At 38.1% G+C, this 23,163-nt stretch overlaps 1 protein-coding gene across 1 annotated transcript in view; it reads right to left on the bottom strand.

Moving 5' to 3' along the window:
• Positions 1 to 23,163, bottom strand: part of LOC307155283 (uncharacterized protein) — a gene marked incomplete at its 3' end in the record, with an annotated part of 133,655 nt that overhangs the window by 93,906 nt on the left and 16,586 nt on the right. The window contains exon 2 of the mRNA XM_079865844.1: positions 7,584 to 7,698. Coding sequence (XP_079721970.1) covers positions 7,584 to 7,698 — 115 coding nt within the window. The remainder of the gene's footprint in view (positions 1 to 7,583; positions 7,699 to 23,163) is intronic.

Here is a 23,163-nt window from a genome sequence, read left to right as displayed (position 1 = left end):
CGGAAACAGTTCAAAGAGGGGTTGGTGTGGATGTAAGAGACCCAAAGTGATTTTGCCAGCCCTTTTACTCACTCTGGATGAGTACAGTTCGTGGAGAGTGGGAAGGGGTGTACCGATGATTCTCCCAGCAGTGCGGACTATCCTCTGTAGTCTTCTGGGGTCTGATTTGGTAGCTCAGCCAAACCAGACAGCTATAGAAGTGCGAAGGATGGATTCAATGATGGCTGAGTAGAACTGCTGCATCAGCACTTCCTCAGCTAACGAAGGAAGTACAACCTCTGCTGGGCCTTTTTCACAATGGAGTTAATGTGATTGTACCACTTGTGAGAGATGTTTGTGCCAAGGAACCTGAATGACTCCACTGCTGCCACAGTGCTTTCCCAGATAGCAACATTGTGCCGGCCCAGATCCGGCCCACATCTGGTACACGTGGACACGTGGTCCCATATTGACTGCATCATCCACAGACCCGTTGGCTCGATAAGAAAACTGAAGGGGGTCCAGCAAGGGTTCTGTGATGTCCTTCAGGTAGGCCAACACCAGTCTTTAACCCCCTGAGGTCGGCGGTATCGCCGGCGATACCAGCTCGCTTTTTTTTATCAGTGTAAAAGAAACTCATAAATACTCTGTTGACTTTGATTTTCCATAGGAGTTTCATACATCAATCGATTCTGTTAAATGTGTATTATTTTTGTGTATACTCACAATAAAAACAAAGTGTTGTGCTTTTTGCCAAATAAAGAAAAATAAACGTGATGCGAGTTCTGCCTTCTCTCTGTCAGTGTAGTCCATTCTAAAACGCGTCCGAAAATGAACAATAACTCAGCGAATACTCAGTCAAACAGGCATACAGACACACAGGCATGAAGCTTGAATTCTCTTCTTTTAAATGAAGTTTTAAAAGTTTTAAATGAAGTTTTTAAATGAAAAGAGAGCGATTCCAGTCAAGCTCATTACAGCTGATTCAAATGTAATGTGACTCCACCCACGGAGAGCGCACGCTATTCAAACGCAAATGGCTGAGGCAATCCGCGCAATCCTGTGAACGCCCCCATATCAGCTCGAGAAACACAAGTTTATTCAGATCATTACTTGTTTACACCGTCTCGCAGCGCTGTGTGGAATAATAATAATTGAAAATGTACCTCAGAAGTGCGGGTATAACGAGGAGCGAGCTGAGGAATACTGTACGTTTTTTTCCTTCTCACGTGAATCGGGTTTCTGTTTATGAATGAATGAACGGCAGAGATGCGCGCTGTTTACCACAGCTCGCAAAAAGACAGTTTAAATTTAAATCGCGTGTGTGAATGAATGATGATGTTTTAGCAAACTGTATTGCTATACTGAGATGAGTAAAAATCGACTGAAATATGTTGAAATAAAATGTAGGCTATTTGTATAAGCAATACGTATTAAACTGCAAATTAACATTTATATGCCCTAATATTTCATAAAAACAATGTTACAGTCAGGCGAAATATGAAAGACAACATTTTGTTGACTAGATTTGAGTACAGTTTTTACTGTAGAATATACTGCCACATCAAATAAGCTTTTGTTTAGCAATTTCTATATATATATAAAATACTATTTTTGTCAAAAATAAAGTCATCAACTAAGATGTTAGCTGTTCCAATGTTGGCTATATTCAAACTAATGAATACATAGATTAAATGTAGGCCTATAATCTTCTTTTTTTTTTACAAAGAAAGAGTACACTTGAAATATTGTTGAAATTGTAATTATTGTTGTAATTGTAACCTTTTTAATAAAATAGCAAAACATATTTACAAGATAGATGTAAGCAAAATCTTAAATGGTCAATATAAGTCTTCTTCTAAATATATCTTTGTCCTTGCATTGTGGCTCAGTCAGTGTCACAAGTGAATGCATGGCTCATTATGCAGAGTCATTATGCAGAGTGGGTGGGACATTGTATTCTAAGGTGTAAACCACTCCTCGTTCACGCCCCCTCGCATATTGGCTTTCCAAGCAAAACCTGTTTTACATCAATTTAAATCAATGTATTGTTTTATGTGAACGATAAAGCAAGACTATTTTCACATAATTTTGAAGCCAGAACTCGAAGGAAGAACATCCATTAGTCAAAAGTCTTATTGACACATATTTATTATGAGTTTTGTGGTCTTATTTCAGCAACTTTCATTTTTATTTTTTTCAATAACCACGCATAAGCATTATTCTCTTAAAAATTAAAAAATATACATGCATGGTGATCACATATTTTGGTAGCCCTGTTTGTGCTTTATAGAGTGAATTTACACCTTTGCCATTAACATGTTTATAAATAACTGAAAAAAGCACAAATGTCAGAGCATGTCAGAACACCTCCAGGGCCCAGAAAACCGCTCAGACTCCAGAGGGTTAAAATTAATTTATAACCACGCATGTTAAAACAACAGGGGTCTCATTTATAAAACTGTGCGTAGGATCCTTACTAAAAGTGTACGTGCGCCCAAAAGCCAAAAATGGCGTAGGCCAAAAAATATTGAGATTTGACCGTTTGTACGCCTGAACCTGCGCAGAATTCACTTTATAAATCCCAGTCAGCGGAAGATTGTGCGCACATGCATCTCTTCCCTGAAATAACCCTATATGGAGCTTACAACGCCTAGTTTGACTATGCATATCCTCATCTGTATATCATTTGCATATGATTATTCATCCACGTGATAACATGTTTAATGGTACAAGACATTAGGAAAATATGAAATACGGATGTGCCGGATCATCTTACTGTAACACTGGGTGTACTCAGAAATTAGGGAAACCTGGATCCAAATGCAGAGTGTAATGGAAAATTTTGATTTTCATTGATTACAGTATGAATCTCCATTTGCAGTAAGACTTTGAAATAATATTATAGCTGACTTGTGTTTCTGAACTAATGTGAACACTGTGAGACAAAGGGGGAGACAGCTGAAAAGGGAACCTCTGACCCCTTGGGATCAGAGGTGGTCCCATTTGGGACTTCTGAGTTTGTAAGAATAAACTCGGCAGAATTAGATCACTAGAAAACCTGCCCTTCTATGGATAAGAGCCGGCCTGTAAGAGACCTTGGAAAAGATATAAAGGCTCTGTTTTTCTCTCCCTCGTTGTCGCACTTGTCCCACAGACTGTACTTGTGACTCTGTGTGGCAACTGGGCCTATTCTTGCAAGAATAAAATACTTTTTGAATGATCATTTGATTTCAGAGTGTCTCTGATGCAGATGGTTGTTTTATGAATATGTTTGCCACAACAAGAGTAAGATTTAATGAAAATAAGAGTCAGCATAATAATAAAAACACCAGGGAACACAAGGCACAGAACTGAGTACACCAAACAAACAGCCATACAAGGACAAGACCTGACAATCAACACAGGAAACACTGAGGTTTATAGACACAAGATAACAAGAAGCTAATGAGGAACAGGTGTGAGTAATGAATCACTATGGCAACAAACAAAGCAGCAATGTAAACAAAAGCAAACAGGACAGGCTTGTACTGTGCTGACAGCGTTTTCTTGTAGGAACTAGTTTGTACCTGTGGAGAGGAGATGTTCATGACCGTGTCCATGTGATGGTCCTCATGATGATGATGGACATCCTCAACTCTGACAGATACCGTGTGCTTCTTGCCACTGGAGTCCCAAGCGTCCACAGAAAACACCTTGTGGCCTTCATGAAGACTCACTTGTCTCTTCAGTGTTACAGTCCCATCCATGTCCACATCAAAACACTTGTCAGAGGACTGAAAGAGTGTTCTTGTTCTTCCATCACATGCATTAAAAATGACTGTCAGAAAAAGAGATTAAATAAAACAGTAAAGCATCTTGTCACGTATGTAAACCTGAAGCGGGGAACAAGACGCTGTATCAGTAGCAGATGCTATGGGAACACCCTCCAGGTGTGATGATGATCTGAAATAGTATTGTCAAAAGTACCAGTAGGTCAACGTTGTGATTAGTCAATGAATCAGTGTAACCAAGTTGAAACTTAATTAAAAAAAAATAAAAATATGAGCCTCTCTGTAGGACCGTATACCGGGTCAATCCAGTACCCACTGATAGAACGTGATATCAGCTACATTGTTTATAAAGGGAGTCCTCTTTGCTCAGTTTCTGTGTATAAATTTTGCCCTACTACATCATGCCAGAGATGATGATAAAGTCAGTGGAGTTAGTGATCTGTGCCAAAAAAGTCTGCGTCCAGTACTTTAAAATCTCCTGATGGCCGGCCAAGAAGCGTGGTCTAACTTAGACTGCTCTTTCAGCTGGGTTGCATCCGACCAGTCCAACTTTAGTCATGGCACAAGTGTCCATGTCCAAAAGCTCGGAATATGCCAAAGAGAACCATGCTTTCTGACCACTCAGGGGAAGAGCATTGGCCTACCTGTTGCCGAACAACTCTGAATCAGCAGTGGAAAAAACATCATTTGAGAAGACATTTCATAGTGAGCTTCCAATCTTGGGCATAGTGCCTTAAGTTTAAATTCTACTGGAGCAAGAAAGAAAGGGAGAAATCCTTCTGCTCACTCTCTATAGCCTCAAGCTCAACATTAGATCCCCAGGACTCTGGCTCATGCGATATCTTGCAGCTGCAAAACCAATGCAACAAGGGGTGATTGATTTTCCTTAACGTTTGTGTGTTCTTACTCTGGGACAAAATTACGAAAAAGCCTGTTTTTTCACCCTAGGCAAAGATAACTCTTGCTGTGGATTGCTGGAAACAAAACACGGGCAGATAATTCACTAGCCTGCCTGCGCCCTCCTACGCACTTCCGCTCAATTTCATTTTCCTTCAGTACTACGTCTGGGACTGCTGTATATTCTTAGGTTTCCAGAAATAAATTTTTTGTAGGACAAATCAGCGAACAGAGGGAGTGGCTGAGAATGATGACGTTGATGTAGTGCGTCAGTTTGAGTTGGAGTTCAATAATGGCAGCGGTGAAAGACGTGAGAAAAGCTATTCGGTCCGTTGTTGCAAAACTGCCGAATATACAGAAGTTAAAGCCGGAGCAAGAACAATGTTTGCTAAGTTTTGTTGGTGACCATGATGTTGTGGCCCTCCTCCCCACGGGGTTCAGGAAAAGTTTGATTTTCCAGCTCACTCCGCTAGCACTAGAAGTGCCAGAATTCCATAACTACTAGAACTGCCATAAGCGATCATTTTGATCGCTAGATTCAAAACTCTATATCTTTAATGATAAATACCCAATTGAGAGATTAATGCATTTATTGTATTAGGATGTCTTTTAAAAACAAAACAACACCAAACTGTACATTTAAACAAGTTTAATTATACATTTATAAATAAATAATATTCGTAGATGCCCTGAACAAAATGACGGAGTAGCCTATGTTTTCATGTTTCCACTGTTTGATCGCGCCCGCACCCGCGCCCGCCGACACACACACACACACACACACACACACACACACACACCATATTCCAGCATTGCAATCTTGACATTGAACCCGGTTCATTATAGCCATAATAAAATATAATAATAAAATAGTCAACCTAACATATACAAATTCCACTGCTCTGTTTCTCAGTACTAGGCTACAATTTGTACCATTTTATGCGTGTGAAGAGGATGATTTTTTTCCGTCGATATTGGAACGTGAGTGAAGTTCAAAGCCTATGATAAAGAATAGTTTAGCATCCAAATACATAGCAAATGTTGAAACATTTTGATTCTAATTAGAGAGTTACGTGAGCCTAACGCCGCTTACTTTCACTTTCGCTTATAAAGTATTTCATTTTGGCTTGTTTATAGTTATTTTTTCATTCTTGTTCTGTTCTGAATATCATTACATTTAAATGATTTGTTGTTGAATATGTTTAGTGTATATTTTACCACATTTTATTGTTGCGTATATTGGTATAGCCTATGTATAATAATACCGCGAAATTCAGTGCGGTCAATATGACCGTTTATGGCCGAAATAGGTAAATATGTTAATTTGTTTTTTTTGCCTTATGTGTAATTTATATGAAAAACATTTTAAATGAAAATACAGACACTTTTAGGAAAAGTTAGGTACCAGCAGGATTGTATTTATTTTTTCAACAAAGTTATTGCATATATAAAATTCAAAACGGTCAAAATGACCGCCATGGCAGTTCTAGTGCTAGTGGTGAATGAGTTAGCTAAGGCGAACGATAGGGATGCAAAGCCGATAGTTGTTGTCGTCTCCCCTCTTGTTGCACTAATGGAGGACCAAGTGAAGGAGGCAGAAAAGTTGTTTCCGTATCGCGCAGTAGCCTGGTGATCACTGTACAGCATTTGCGGCAGATCCGAAACGACCGCAGCGGCGTATTGTTAATGATTAGACCCAGCTTCGACAGTTGACTGAATACATCACTGTCCTTAGTGTCAAATATACATTTAGAATTTACAATTGTTCCTTGAACTCTTAAATTCGATGAACAAAACCTGCAGCTCTCGTTGACAGACATCTTATTCTAAACATAATCCTCTGATCATTCGGACTTGTTGTTTCCGGCCGGTTTCGGCGCATGACATACGTCACGACCACACGTTAGCGATTGGCTATGGCAGATCCTGAGTGACTCTGGGCAGATCCAATAGTTTTGAACTTTAACAGAGAACCCGCCTACAAGGAAGTAAACGTTTCTCAATGGAGAGAGGCCAGACTCTCTGTACAAATGAAATGTACGAGAGTCTGGTAGAACCAGGCTAATAATTCACTTCCTGAGTATGAAAAATCTGTGGAGCGATCGCGTGTCCTTTTGAGGCATGACTCAGCTGGAGGGTGTCCTTTATAGCATCAGCTACTGATGCAGCATCAAGTGAATCTTTCAAATGAGTAAGATAACAGTTATTCTGCATTCCAGATGAGGTTGGATGTGGGAATATCCCAAATTAAATGTCTACCTTCCAGACAATCAGACGTCATGTTCACATGTTGACCACATGATGTCGCAACGACACAACTAGAGCATGTTGTGTTTTTGTGTCAATTATGGCAAAAATAGAATAAAGAATGGAATCGCTTTGAAAATAGTTCACGCAAAGCAAAAACGAAAGTATCATTACATAAACTTAATGTCCAATGTTAAAGTTTGTTTTTACGTTTATGCTCATTGGAAGCAGGACTTGCCGCCATCTTGGAAGTGACATCAAATGACGTGTCTCACTGAGGTTGGGGTTGATCAATGTATTGAGTTCACAGGTCAAATGTCCGACTTTGAGTGGCATTCCAAACGTTATTTCCAAGAACGAGGTGGGAAAAATCCAAATTCCGAGTTGTCTGGAACGCAGCATTATTTATGGCATACATCATTAATCACCCCCTATTTGTGAGCTACAACACTTACACTTAAGTGAGACCCTTAATTTTTACTCTGATGAAAGCAAATTTAGTAGATACAGATCATGTACAATATAAAATTTGACAGAATGTTATAGATCACAGTTAAACCAGTTTTATCAGAAGAAATAGTACATGTAGATACCCGATTGCATTGGGTAAGGCATTAATTTGCCAAAAACTAAAACAAAAACTCCAAAAGTTGCTACAAGGTTTTATTTAAAGAGAACACAGCTTACCTCTTCCTAGTATTTTTCCTTGGTGAAGGTCATCTCTGTGCACTTTAAAAACCAGCGACTCAGACTCAAAGCCAGGTGTACATGAAGACTCCTCCGCAAATCCACATACAAATACCTATTTAGAAACACAGTAAAGGGAACCTATTATACAAAATCCACTTTTACAAGGTGTTTGGACATGAAGATGTGTTGGCATTGTGTGAAGACAATCACACTTCAATGATAAAAATCCACCCACTCCTTTTTTGAAATCTCCATTAAACTAAAGCGGTCTCATTAAACATGCTGTTTTGATTCTCTGAGCAGTGTGACATCATACTGCTCAGGCCCCGCCCACGGCCGCTGACTAACAGTATTGCATTACCACAGTTTCCACCCTCAGCGAGTTGTACGCTATCCGCCATTTTCTCCAAGCTGGAGCAGCTGTAGCGACAACAATGTCTCATAAGCAATCCCGGTGTTCTGTTGTTGGATATAAGAGTGAACATAAGAGTCTTCATTTTCTCCTGAGCCACTGAGGAATGTAAGGAAGTAATGCGCCCCAAAATATACCTATATTCGTTTATGTCCAAACTGCTTTGTGAACGAGGGGCAATACAAGGCAGGCTTTGCTGAAAAGTTCTTACTCGAGGATGGAGCTGTACCAACAAATATTGGTCACGGCAGTAATGAAAGGGAGAGCGTGCACTTTATTACAGTTCATAGGAGTTGTTTTATGGATATGAAGTTTACCAGTTTATTAGGCACCCCCTGAAAAGTCAAAGTCTGTAAATATTTGTTTACTGTTAGTTGTAACGAGTGGTTTTGTGAAATTCGCTGTGTATATACATACATACATACATACATATATACTATATATATTCTCTGGCTCTGTAGGCATCATTGTCCGACTCCGGTTTGAACTGAAGGCTGCTAGTACAGTTTCTGACATTTTCCTGTGTGAGATTGTCGTGTTTTGTTGCCACCAGTATTAGTTCTTGAAGCCCCGCCCTCTTCTTGAAAGGGGGCCAGGAGCCCCAGCTCATTTGGATGTAAAGTTACACAGACACAAAGGCGTGTTTTTGCTCACCCCCCAAAGTGGCAATTTCAACATGCTTTTCTGTGAGGTATGTAAGACTTATTTTTACATCTTGTAAAAAGTAGCATAATAGGTGTCCTTTAAATCCCTTTATGTAATATAAACACTTAATATTTCCATATTGCTAGCAAACGTTAGTCAATACTGATGCCACTTTTCAAAAGTAAAGTTCGTTTTTCTTTTTTAGTTCTGTGTAAAGCCACAGTCTGCTTTACCAACAGGAATCTTGGCCAAACAGTTAATCTCAACTCAACTCCAAAACGTGCTCAAACCGCCAAAACACTTCATAGATGTCTCAAAAACAAGGTCATTCCACCATACTGCAGCACTGGCAACAATTCTCATTCATAAAAATATATTCTCAGTCATAACACACCAATGTCAAAACACAACTGGGAGCATTGTATAAATCATAAACTTGTATCTTTGAAGTTTGAATGACTTTTCAAATAAATCAGTATGTCATTTTAGAATATGAATAACACCTTTTCACTTTATTGACTTTTCTACCTTTGCTAGTGTTTTGAAAGTATATGGGAACTATGGAACCTTCAGCGTGTGTGGTTCGGGTCTTGCTTCTGCCAAAGCAATGGAGAGGGTGGGGGAATTCAAGATGAGTCTTTTTTCTTTCTTGGGTTTCACCCGCTACCCTGTGGCCTCTTCCGTGATCATTGGCCTCTTGGGTAGTTGGCTGACCAGGGATTGGGTAGTTGTCTGACCAGGGATTGGGTAGTTGTCTGACCAGGGAATGGGTAGTTGGTTGACCAGGGAATGGGTAGTTGGCTGACCAGGGAATGGGTAGTTGGCTGACCAGGGAATGGGTAGTTGGCTGACCAGTGAATTGGTAGTTGGCTGACCAGGGAATGGGTAGTTGTTGGCTGACCAGGGAATGGGTAGTTGGCTGACCAGGGAATGGGTAGTTGTTGGCTGACCAGGGAATGGGTAGTTGGCTGACCAGGGAATGGGTAGTTGGCTGACCAGGGACTGAGTAGTTGGCTGACCAGGGAATGGGTAGTTGGCTGACCAGGGAATGGACTGCATCACCTTTTGCATCCCACTCCCTTGTCTGTCACCCCTCCTATTCTAGTTATGGAGGCAATATTATTCTTCCCTGATACAAGGAAGAGATATGGACAATGTTGACAGAGCAGAAGATGGACTGAGTCAAGTTTAGGATTACATTCTCTCATCTGTCACCCATTTTCAGTACATGAAGTATAGAGGTGATATCAATATGCTTCCCTCATAATCCAACAGGAATGGCTGAATTCACGGAGCAGAAAAGTGGACATTGTAACCATTAGCATCCAACTTATCTGTCACCCCCTCCAGCACAGTAAGCAATAGTGTCGATGTAGCTAGAGCTACACATGTAGCACACAGCAGGGTTTGGCAGGGATTGGGACATTGACAGAATGGGAAAGTGAACTTTACCATTAGCGTCCCACTTTCTCATCTGTTGCCCCCTCTAACACATTTGGCTTGGAGGTGATGGTGCAGAGTCAGAACATGTCCTTGCTGAAATCGCAATAAAAATAAGCAAACATCAGCCAAGATAATGGTTACTTAGCAGAAGGGTGGTAGGATGCTATTTGTGACCCACTTTCTCAGTCGCTCGCTCCAGTTTCTGTAGACTTGCACACTTCGAGAGATCTGAAGCTTCTCATGCTTCCAGGGGAGATCTAATCTCTCTTCAGCGTGGGCTAGGGTGACCACCTGGCTATTGCTCTTTTGCAGGTCAGCAGACCTGATTTTGCGGGACAATGCGGGACACGAGGGAGAGAAATTACTATTATTATACTAGGTGAATAAATATTGATTTTTTTTATTAGATGTCTTTTTGCAGTGATGTTAACATGTTTTAAATTGCTAATAGGGTTTATAAAAATGTTAATGACGGCGCTGACCGGCGCTGTGAACGTCACTATATTAATATGTAATATCAGTAAAAAATAATTTTAACAGCACGTGTCTATTCAAAACAAATAATTAAGTGAAAATAATAATCCAATCGCTAAAAAGCACATTTCCAAATAAGCACATAAATTCCATTAGGAAAGACTAGAAAGATTAAATGCGTTCTTACCGGATTCAGTGCATCTTGAATTTATATTTTTTGTCTGATCTGGCAGCTTCGAGTAGGGCCTTCTCATTCATTATGTGTCTGTAGAACTCCTGGCAGGTGTAGCTGTAGTTCACTTTCACCAGGAGTTCACTTTTTATGAGGTCCACAGTTGCACGGTTCCTTGTCTCTGTCCACGCAGCAGTCATGAGAGAAAACACCCTCTCCACGAACGCGTTGGTGACAGGAATGCTCAAAGCCAAAGATACCAGAGCTGTTATGTTTGGGGCACGGACGTGCTTCAACAAAACTGTCCACTTAGATGCAACAGGATTTGTTGTTGTTGCGATTTCCTTTACGTGCGGCATAAGAACACAGAATTCATCATACAACTGGTTCATGTCCAGTTTTAAGCTCATTTTTAATGCTTCAGCTGCTCCACGGAGGTCTTGGAAGCTAAATTCCCTCTTGATAGCCAGGCATGAGATGTGCTTTAGGTAGTTGCCATCAGTGAAATCAAACCACTTGTATAGGTAAGCAAGCGCTCTTTCATAGAACATAAGAAAGTCCTGCTCTATAACAGCAACCTGTGCGGTGGGAAACTTTTGCAGGAGAGTACTGGTCTCGAATCCAAAGAATCGATCATTTTTCCTTTGCTCTAGTTTCAATTTGAGATTGGTCATTAACTCGAAAAGTTCACACACAGTTGTCTCGTCTCCCTCAACTTTAAGCACAGCGTCGAAAAAAACTTTGAGGCTATTTTGCAAAAACAACAAGTATGCCTGGAGTTCACAGGGCACGTCTTCTCCATCCTCACAATTTGCGAGCAATTTCCAAAGTGCTGATGGACAGCGCTCTTCTCCAAGAGATAAAAAATAGCTTTTGACAGCTGGCCAGGAGTCGTGCAGACGTTTGACAGCAGGCCACAAACTTAGCCACCGTGTCGGCACATTCTTGTAAAGAGCTGTGTACTCCTCGTCCACAAACTCAAACACTTCCTTTAATTCTTGCACACGTTTAGCTGAAGACGAAAAGTGGTTGCAAACTTTTGTGACTATGTTCTCAATGTCAATTCTCAGCTTATCGCCTGCATACCTCCCACAGTTGTGCAGAATATGGGCCACGCAGTTGGCCTTGATAATTGATGCATTCTTGTCCGTCAGTTTTTTATACACAGAGTTATGCACACCATAATTGACGCTGGCGTTATCAGCCGAGTATGCAGAGATCCGTTCTAACCCCAGATTTCTCTCCTCGAGCCTTGAAACGACCTGGTTGAAAATCGCATCAGAGTTTTCATTGCAATCATCATAAAAGTCCAACAGTTTGTTCTGCACTCCTAGGTCGGGTGTGTAATATCTTAATGCTAACGGGAATAACTTGGTTGTTCCATGGTTTGATGCATCAGACGCAATGGAAAAGTGTGGAAGAGAATCCGGTCTATCTGCAATCAATGGCGTATTTAACTGTTTCAAGCATGTTTCTAAAGATGCTGGTGCAAGCACACCTGTAACAATAGACGCACTCTTCGTTCTTCCACAAGCCAGCTTCTTTGCTATTTCTGAATCGGGGAAAATGACTGGGGCTAGTTTAGTAGTACAGTCGCCTGACCTATACGATAAACCATGCTGCACATTATGGTAGACACTTGTCACTTCAGCTGCTGTGATTTTATTTTGGTTCCCATCTTTTGGTGGAGAGAAAAAACTTGTCATGCTAGCGTTAGCATTTCTTTGTTGTGCATTTCTCTTGTGACTTTCCCCATCTCCGTGCCTCCTTACATCCCCCTCACCTCCATGCGTGATGGTGAAACTTCGGTGGCATACACTGCAATCTCCTTTCTTAGGGTCACCTGTGACTGGTTTTAACCATGTATATTTTTTCTCCCATTCCTTATTATACGAACAAAGACGCTTTTTCTTCTCGGGAGCTCCGGATAGATCCATTTTTCTGTTACGTTTTTTTTTTTTTTTTTTTTTTTTTTTGTCTGTGTGGGGTTTTTTTTTTCTCAGTGTTTATTTTCCCGCTCTGGCTAGAACCAATAATAACGGCTGCATTGCGCATGTTCAGTGTTTTCTTATTAACTTTTTTTTATTGTAGAATTGTAATTTAAAAGACGATGAAATAAAATGACGAAGACAAAATTAAAATGCGGGACACTGCTTATGACTTGCGGGACGCGGGACAAAGCTTCACATTTCGGGATCACCCTAGCGTGGGCCATAACTTTGAGCAGCTTATCGTATGCGGGGCAGGCAGGCTGGGAGGGCTCATTAAACATTTCTTCACCTTCCGCAGCCACACCCTGCTCTTCCTGGCTAGAAGCTGGATCAGATGACTCGTTTAGAGAAAGCACATCTGCATCTATCTTGAGTGAGTGGCAGGGGAACAAAAGATAGCCATACCTCGATCAAATTCCACTGCCAGCTCAACCTGCGATCCCCAAGTTCGGAGTCTTTGCTGGGCCTCAGCTGCAGCAGCTTCTGAACTGCGGGGTGCAGACGTGTCCTAATTAGGGGTGGGAATCTCTAGGCACCTCACGATTCGATTCGATTACAATTCAGAGGGTAACGATTATCAATGCATCTTTTTTTTGTGACTACTTGGTACTTTTAAAGCAAAGTATGTATAATGACCCATAAAGAATTTACTTCCAATACTTCCTATATTAATTTTATTAATAAAAAAAATGGAAGTGATTTGGCAAGTCAACTGAAAGCTTACATTTGCCAGCATATGTCCCAACATTGCAAAGAACCAACAGGAAAATAAATGTGTGCCTGTACTAGCAGCGTACTTGTAGTAAATGAATACAAACTTCAGCATATTCTGAGTCTCTAGCATTTAATAATAGACTTCTAACCAACATCCTCCTGTTATTTCCAATGAGCAATATAATCCAATATAATCCTTCAGACAAAAAAAAAAAAAAAAAAACATTTTGCTGTAGCAAAATCACAAACAGTTTTCATTCAAAAATATAGAATTATGTAGCAGCTCTCATACAAACGCTTGTGGACTTAAGCATACTCTGAATAATTAGTAACATACAAAGCCGCTCTTATACACAACTAAACAATAAAGAGTTATGACTTGAAATGTTTGGTGTATACCACAATCAAAAACAGCTTATACAAAATAAGTGAATGGACATCTGCAGAGAGCAAAGTCAAAGTGTAGCTTTTTGTGACTGGCATTGCACTGATACACACTGTTACTGTGGAGGACAGTATAACGTACGTATAACAGATCGGTTTACAGCATATTGATGTGAAAACTAAACCATACAGAAAGCAGATATCATACAAAAAATACTAAATAGGTCACAATGAAATTGCCAATTTTCCATACGTTAGCTTTTAACGAAGAGGGTGCTGTTCGAATTTGGCGCTCAGCTATCATGCGTCTCTGTTGTGCACGCCACAGACACTGGACTGCACGTCTGCTTTAGAGTTCCGCCTTTTGCGTTCCCTCAATATTACGTTATAAAAAAAAAAAAGGTAGAAAATCGATTTTTGACATTTGTGAATCGATTTAGAATCATCCACGTCCGATTTTGCCCCCACCCCTAATCCTAATTCCCTCGAGAAAAGGAACAGACGTGAACGGAGCTTCTTCATGGAAAAACACTCACAATCCGAGTATTCTGCCCCCTCGAGAACAGAACGCATGTGATCAGGCCCGGGGTGGGTAATCGGGAGTATTCCCGGTGGGCCGCTTCACCTTTGGGCCGGTAGAGGAATTTTTTTTCTTTTTTTTCTTTTCACATTTGTCACGTTAGTTACATTAGGCTACACACATTCCACATTCTGACACCGCAGCGCGCAGCCTCTGCATGGTTTGTACCATGAGTACCAAAGTTTGTACCAAATCTTCAACGAATTTGAGTTTGTACCAAATCTTCAACAAATTTGTATATATTACATAAAATCTGAAAAAAACTGCACTGTTGATCACACTAGTATACTTTAATTTTTCATCAGGAAATTTGTTTTGAAAAACTTTTATTTTGTACAAAATGGCACATAGTCACACTTGTGGTGTTCCAGGTCAAAAATGACCAGCCTACAAAAAATAGCTTATAAATCTCTCATTATACTATATTATCACCCAATATTGGATTCAATATTTTTGTCAACTTGTTTTCTTTCAATTAGTACTGGTTTTATATTTATATTTGCATCTGATTAATCATAGGCCTCATTTATCTGAGAGTAGGTATCACGTTTTTTGATAAAAAAAAAAAAAACATTATTTTTGAATATTTTTGAATACAAATAAATCTGTAAACATTAGTTCAATATGCCTCTTTGTGGAAGAGTGGGATACATTTCAAATGCTTTCTTTCTTTCTTTCTTTCTGTCTGTCTGTCTGTCTGTCTGTCTGGCTGGCTGTCTGTCTGTCTGGCTGTCTGTCTTTCTTTCTTTCTTTCTGCTTTTGTTAATTTATCAACCTATCCTTGTGGAATAGTGGAATTTTTTTGTTAACTTCTCAGCTTAAGTGAATTATTATTTAACCTTTAAATGATTTGTTGAACCATGGTATTAATAAAAACTACACAATAGTAAGAGCTGAACTGTTGCTTCATTTATCCAATTTGGAAAAAGTGCTAATTTGGAATTCCACCATGGTAAAAGAGGGCCGGTCTTAGGCCTGAAACTCCCGGGCTGAAAAGTGGCCCCACTCCGGCCCTGCATGTGATCCAGATAACTCACAAGACAGATAACTCACAAGACAGATAACTCACAAGTCATGTGTATCGTGCGGTGTAGGATAACGCTGACACAGTGGCACACTGAGAAAAACAATAAGAAGAATTTACTCAATTTTTATTTGGCAAGTTTTTGCACGAATATTTTTCAAGTAAATTTCATATTTATGGAAATTAAGTAAATCTACTTAACTAAGCCGAGTAAAATTCACAAAGTGAATAAGTACATATAACTTGGCCTGTTAAATTATATTGAACAATTTTTACTTAAAAATCTGATATAATTCATATAATTAAGTAAAACCACTTGATATTTTAAATACATTTTACTTGTTTTATGCAGTGCTGGTAATTATTTTAAATTAAATTAAATGTTACTCTTATAATGTGACAAAATAATACGGTGACAATGTGCAGTTAAGAGTAATTTATTAAGAAATAAGCATCTACAGAAACCTATAATGACAATAATAACAATTCAGTGTGTTCGGTCTCTCTCTTTGTCCCTCTCAACCGGTTTACAGCAATGGAGGCACAAAGGACTGAATGCATTTGAAAAATATCCTGAAATTAAGAAAAGAGAGAGAGAAAAAAAAAACAATAATCAGTAAACCGCAAATACTTTTAAATTAAAAGTTAATTAATTTGCATTCACATTATTCATTTCATTTATACCAAATCATTAAAAATATTAAAAACATCCTGCATGACCTTACTCTCATAGTCATTTCCTCACATTAATGCTAACATGTGACACACAGCATGCAGATATCATGGCTACGAATTAGGAATTTGGGAGTACAAATTTTTCATTCGTTTTGATTTAAGTAAGACTTATGTCATTAACAATGTGGTCACGATTTAGTAAAAGCAGGGACCATTTAATAGATAGTGTGCACGATTTTGCAAATGAATGAAGGAATGAATTATATTGTGCACAATGAGGGAACGAGAACCTTCTCACTTAGGCCTATTGTTAATTCGTGGCCAATATTTGTCATCTATAAAGAAAATTTCACACAAAATAACAAATATTAAACAAAAAGATCATGATTTAAGTAACATATTCATGGTTTTAAGGCATAATTACTGATAAATCATGTAAAACGTAAAGTTTAAAACTGAGAAAAAAATATGGCTAACGTCTTACAAAGCTAACTCGTCATTAATCCTCTTGGGTCGGCAAACGCGCCGGCGCGTTTTGCTTGATTTTTTTTCACATAGCAGCAAAACAGACTTAAAATACTACGTCATTTTTGGTCATAAAGATTACAGACTTAAGAAATATGGAAAAATAAACTGTTAAATGTCTACTTTTTCCACTTTCAATCGAAATAAAACATTGTGCTTTTGTAAAAGAAAGAAAATAAACAGGGTGCTTTCTGCCTCTGCCTCTCCGTCTCCACGGACCTTTTTTCTGGAGCACGTCTCTAAACTTAAGAACACTAAACTTTTCAAATGTATAGAATGAAGTGATGACAATACAATCGTTGAATTAATCAAAAAATCCGTAATATAATGCAGTTTTTTTACTGTTGCTTACCTGCCGAGAGCCGTTGGAGTGGAGATTGGAAATCCTTCAATCATCGCGTGTTTTCCTCTTTCCACGCATGCGCAGATTCCTTTCTTCAAGTACTACATTTTACTTGATTTTTTTAAATTTGCTTCATAATGCATGTAAATATGCCAGAGAGTCAGAAGTCAATTTTACTTGTCTGTTGGATGTCTAATATGTACACGTAAAAAATGAGTATATAATTAGGATTTACTTAATTTTTTACAGTTTCGCAATCTCTTTTTAAAATTTCGCAATCTCTGTCCAACCTCTTATAATATAAAAATAATACACAGAGGCAACAACACATATGCTTTTTTTCTCTCCTTTAAAATGATTGATATTCATTTTTGGATGTGAATGTTAAATGTTTAGCGTTGTATTTCTCACTCTTAGCCCTCAACTTCATCTTAACATTCCCAGAATATCCATTTTTAATTTCAAATAAAATCAGCTTCAAAATATTTTTTTCCCATAATTATTTAAGGGACCTTCAAATGTTGCACATAAAACATTTTCTCTGAATAAGAAGAAAACTATCAGACACTAATAAATACATCCAAAGCTTTTGGAACATGCCTTTTATATAAGGTATATAAAGTCCTACCTTACAAAGAAAAATAATAACAATTTTCATTGTCTCCATTCGAAGCAAAATGTTTCAAAAGTCCTTCAGGGATTATACTTTTTTATTGGTTTTGAAGAGCGTCAATTCCTTGAGTTCCCCAAAATGCATGCAGATGGGGTGATTATTATCTTGGAGTTTGCATGTGGAGTGCCAAGAAAAAATCTGAATTGACTGGAACTGTAATGTCTATTTGGTTTTTGGTTCATGTTTCATGTCTTGTCATGTGATTCCCTCATGTGATCCTGCCATGTGCTTCCCTAGTCTCCTGTGTCATGCTGTCATTGGTTAATTGTCTTGATTATATTCACAGGTGTGACTTGATTAGTCATTTCTGTGTATTTAAGCCCTCATGTTTGCTCTGTTACTTTGTCATTTATTGAAGTGTGTATACTGCTCTATGTTTATAGTTCTATTCATAGTCAAGTTTTGTTCATTGTTTGTTTTGGATTTTGTTCATATTTGTTTCCTTTGTGTTTTTGGATCTCTGGACACTGTAAATAAACTGCACTTGGGTTCTCTTCTTCATCTTCGTCTGCTTCCACATCAGCTCTGTTACAAGAACCAAGGAGGTATACATATAAGCTGTAAGCATTTTCAATAACCTCAATAAGGGTGTTTTCTGGGCTCACATGTTTTTCATCCAGACACTTGGAGAAGTAAGTGATAAGGAACACAACACAGCAAATAGTTCCAGAGTGTTGCAATGTGCAAAAAATAAAAATAAAAAGGATGTAAGTTTCCTTTTTACAGGATTGTAGTTATTCTCAACTTTTTTGTTTTATAATTTATTTTTTATTGCTAACATGCATTGGTCAAAACTCTTTAGACGGCCACCGAACTTAGAAATCTGTGAGCTCTAAATAGTGATTTTTTTTTATTTTTTTAAATAATTTTTCATTGCTTTCACCAAAAAAAAAAAAAAAAAAATGCATTTAACAACCACATCCTTCTAAATCCATGAACTATTTTTGTCATTCATATTCTATCACCTGTAATTCATGCATTTGCAGCAGATTTTTCGACTCGTAACCCACAGCTTTCAAAACAGAATAATAAGTGTTGTCATTTTCAGGGGCCCGTTCTTCGTACGTCGCTAACTCAGTTAGCTGGATTTGATTGTTGGCGATTTGGCATGATCTTGGATTGTTTGGTTCTTCGATTGTCGTTTACATTATTAATTTGTTGGAAACGCACATTTATTTTCGACTTGTCGGAGTCGGGCTTACATAACTTCACAATGTAAATGTGCAGCCCAGTTACTATATTGTGATTCTTAATATTCCAGATTAGTAATATTATATCAAATAAAAAAAAAGGCAGTTGACTAAAATCTTCCATATCACAAATGTGAAAGCAAAATGGCCAGGATCTGTGCATGACTTAAGAATTTTCAGAGATTCACATTTATGCACATTATTTGAAAGTGGTAAGGAAAGTTCCACAATTAAATATCAAGCTCACTGTATTACATACACTTATGCTGATCCTAACAGAACTGCATTTTTTCATAGGTGATTATGACATGTTCCTGCAGACAGGTGTTTTATGACCCCATTCCCTGACCCAAACCAGTTACAATGCAGCTCTAGCCAGGACAAGGGCACACAATGAAATGAACTTTGGCTAACTAAAGGGAAGATGTCAGTGTCTGATAAGTCTGAGGGTTGCACACCTGACAGGGCCTGTGACATTGTTGCATGTGTCATATTACACAACATTGCCAAAAAAAAAAAACACTTTTCATTAAATGTTTAATAAAAGACAAATATGCTTAGTTCCTTGAGTTTTATTTCAAGTGTTCTTTGTAAAGAAAAGCCAGTGGTCAAGTGCCTGCAACAACAGATATTAGACACATGCCTCATGCAACAAATAAAAAGGAAAAGTGATCCACTGCCCACCTGTAGGCCTATGTCTCCTCTGTCTGTGCAGACTCTTCTGTAGGCCTTTCTGTAGATGTGGAATCCTGCAACTTATATTGCAGCCATAAAGCATACAAGTATAAATGAAGTAAAGTTATTTATGCACTTGCAGGTAGGCTAGTTCCTCCATATGACAGTTATCTGAGAGGCTTTATTCACTGTCCAGTGCAATGGAAACAAATGAACATTACAAAGTCTTATACTTTCTTTCCTTTGGTTTTTAAATGTCCACTTACTGCACATATTTCAGCCACCACTTTCTTGGGAACAGATACAAGTGTTGGTGTATTGTGTAAAAGTGCTCAAAAGAGGAAAACACAATGTCATTACAATGAACTACACTCAGGAAAAATGTGATCAATAACTCATGGCAAAATATTTTTACATTATCATAAGTTTATCAGTTTTCACTTTCACAAGTCAAAGCAATTCATCATTACTCAAGATTTAACAGTTGAAATGACTATACGGCCTTAATTTAATGCAGCAAAAATGATTTTACAGTGTAGGCTACTAAGATCTTTTCTTTTTCCTCAGCCTTTTTCTTGGTTGCTTTTATAAACAGACAACCATTTATTTAACAATACCTTTCATAAAAGAGACTATAATATAACTAAAAATTACCATTATGTAGAATATTTTTGTACTTCACTTTTGTTCCCATGTTCTAGTGTGGTGACTCTACAATGACATTACAATGAACAAAGTAATTATGCAATTATTAAAATACAAAAATCTAGGCTATTAAGTGATAAAAACATCTAACATGGCCACTTCTAACGGATTTAAATTGTCTGCTACTTTTTGCCAGCCCTCTCTCCTGGCTTTTGCAGACTTTGAGGTGTTCCCTGGCGTTTTGATTAAACATTAAAATTCTGAATAAACTTCGACTATTAGTTCTTGCTCTGCTGAGGAGAAAAACTGAGCGCGCTCTTTGGCCACGCTGAGCAGCCAATAGCAGCGTTGCTGATCAATGTTTCTACTATCGATACATATCCCAGCGCATGAATGCGCAATTATCTCAGATAACTCAATCCAGCTATACTAATCATATCCGGCAAGTGTGTTCGAAGAACCTAATTAGCCGGATCATGATTAGCACGATGATATCATCTTGGATGTCTCATTTGATCTCGGATGTTTTAAGCAACGTACGAAGAACGAGCCCCAGGAGTAAATTGAAGTGTATAGAAAATCTTATCCAAATATTTACAATAAAATGAAATAATCATCCCAAGCATAAGTAATTGCAATTTCAGTCTTGTCATCTTTTCCTAAAAGTGGACAGCATTAGAATGATATTGTTTGGATATATGGATCAAGGAAGACGGTGGTGGGGAAAGAAACTAATCCTCACATTACTGGACGTACAGCATGAGTGATTATGTAGTTTTGTTTTGTTTGTTTTTTGGGGGGGTAATTATCTTTGCAGCCCTGGAATTAGGCAAGGTAAGTTTATTTATATAGCACATTTCATACACAAAGGCAATTCAAAGTGCTTTACATAGAAGAAATTTAAATAATAAAAAGAAATAAGAATAATTAAAACAGTTTAGAAAAATAAAATTAAATACAGTACAGTCGGACGAACAGCGGCACAGTGCTCATTCAGTAAATGCATAGCTAAACAGATGTGTTTTGAGTCTGGATTTGAAAGTGACTGCTGTAGGAGCACATCTGATCTCCTCTGGAAGCTGGATCCAGCATAATAGCTAAAAGCGGACTCGCCATGCTTAGAGTGAACCCTTGGTGTTTATAGCTGATATGATCCTAATGATCTGAATGATCTGTTGGGTTTATATTCAGTGAGCATATCTGCAATATATTGAGGTCCTAGGCCATTGAACGATTTATATTCCAGTAATAATACTTTAAAATAAATCCTAAATCTAACTGGGAGCCAGTGTAAAGACCTGAGGACTGGTGTGATATGTTCATATGTTCTGGTTCTGCTCAGCGTTCTGTATGAGCTGCAACTGTCTTATGGTCTTTTTGGGAAGGCCGGTGAGGAGTCCATTACAATAATCCACCCTGCTGGTGATGAAAGCATGCACAAGTTTCTCTAAGTCTTGTCTGGAAACAAAGCATCTAATTCTTGCAATATTTTTCAGATGATAGTATGCTGATTTAGTTATTGCTTTGACATGACTACTGAAACTAAGGTCTGACTCTAGTGATTTTACCTGACTTGATGTTTAGTTGTTTGACCCCTAAAGTGAAGGTATGCGTTCACCTTGAGAACTTCATCTTTGTTTCCAAACACAATGACTTCAGTTTTGTCTTTGTTTAACTGAAGAAAGTTTTACAGTAAGTTTTAGATTACAGTAGGCCTATAGGTGTTTTTTTTTTTTTTTTTTTTTTTTACAAGTAAATTACTATGCAAAGATATGGGAGGGAAGTGACTTTTTTCACTAGGTGTACATTTTCAAAAGTCAAAATAAAAATCCAAAACTTATCCATGTAAAATGCTGTATTTTATTCTATCTGTCTCATGCAAATCTGACAGTCATGTGTCTTAATAAAGTCATAACATAATGATATCTTTCCAAATCATTAGCTATAATGATTCATTAAAACAAACGACTGGACGTTGAAATGCATGACTTCAACTCATTGGGTATTTCTGAATATTCAGATTGATGCTTCTTTGTTTCCTCGCTCCTCAAGCCTGTGACCCGGAAACCTCCAATCAAAGTGAGCCGCCTTGACCATCTCAATTCTCTGATTGCCCCGCAAAGAGATGAAGAATGAGGAGTGAGGACGCTTCCAGAGGAGCGATGAGCGCCTCTACATCTGTCACAATAATTGTTTTACTTTTGCAGTTTAAATAAACCATATACCATACTTCAACAAGGCAACTTGCTTTATTATCATTTATTATGAATGTCATATATTCCCACAAAATAATCTGTGTTAATGTTAGTTAAAAATAATCCAGCTGTTCACTGTTTGTTCATGTTAGTTCACAGACACGGTACATTAACTAATGCTAACAAATACAATCTTTGATTTTAATAACCTATTAGTAAATGTTGAAATTAATATTAACTAAGATTGATAAATGCTGTAGAAGGACCACACGAGGGGTCTGATAGCAGGAGATTTACAGTGCAAAAGCTCTAATCCCTGAGCCTCGTATAACCATTACCGGAAGCCCGTTTATAAAGTTATAAATATGGATATTTTTCTTACACAAACACATGGCTTCGCTTCAAAAGGCCTTTATTAACCCCAGGAGTCATATGGATTACTTTTATGATTGATGGATTCACTTTTATGGACTTGGAAACAGAAACAGCCATTCACTGCCATTATAAAGCTTGGAATAGCCATGATATTTTTTAATATAACTCTGATTGTATTCGTCTGAAAGAAGAAATGGTTTACCTAGGACACCTAGGGTGGTTTGAGGGTCAATTATGGGATATTTTCATTTTTGGGTGAACTAACCCTTTACATAGACATTTTGATTTGAACAGACATAACAGACATTTTACATTAATCTTGGTATATTGGTAAATGGGACTTGATTTAATAAAATAAATTCATGCACATGTATTTTGAACTCTGTTTTTCCCCTGAGTGAAGAATGAAAAAGAACTGCGCTGTGAGTATATCGGGGCCATA

Source organism: Squalius cephalus (assembly GCF_949319135.1).
Source record: "Squalius cephalus genome assembly, chromosome: 3".
Taxonomy (NCBI): domain Eukaryota; kingdom Metazoa; phylum Chordata; class Actinopteri; order Cypriniformes; family Leuciscidae; genus Squalius; species Squalius cephalus.
The sequence above is the reverse complement of the archived record's forward strand: the minus strand, read 5'-3'. Positions and strand labels throughout refer to the sequence as shown.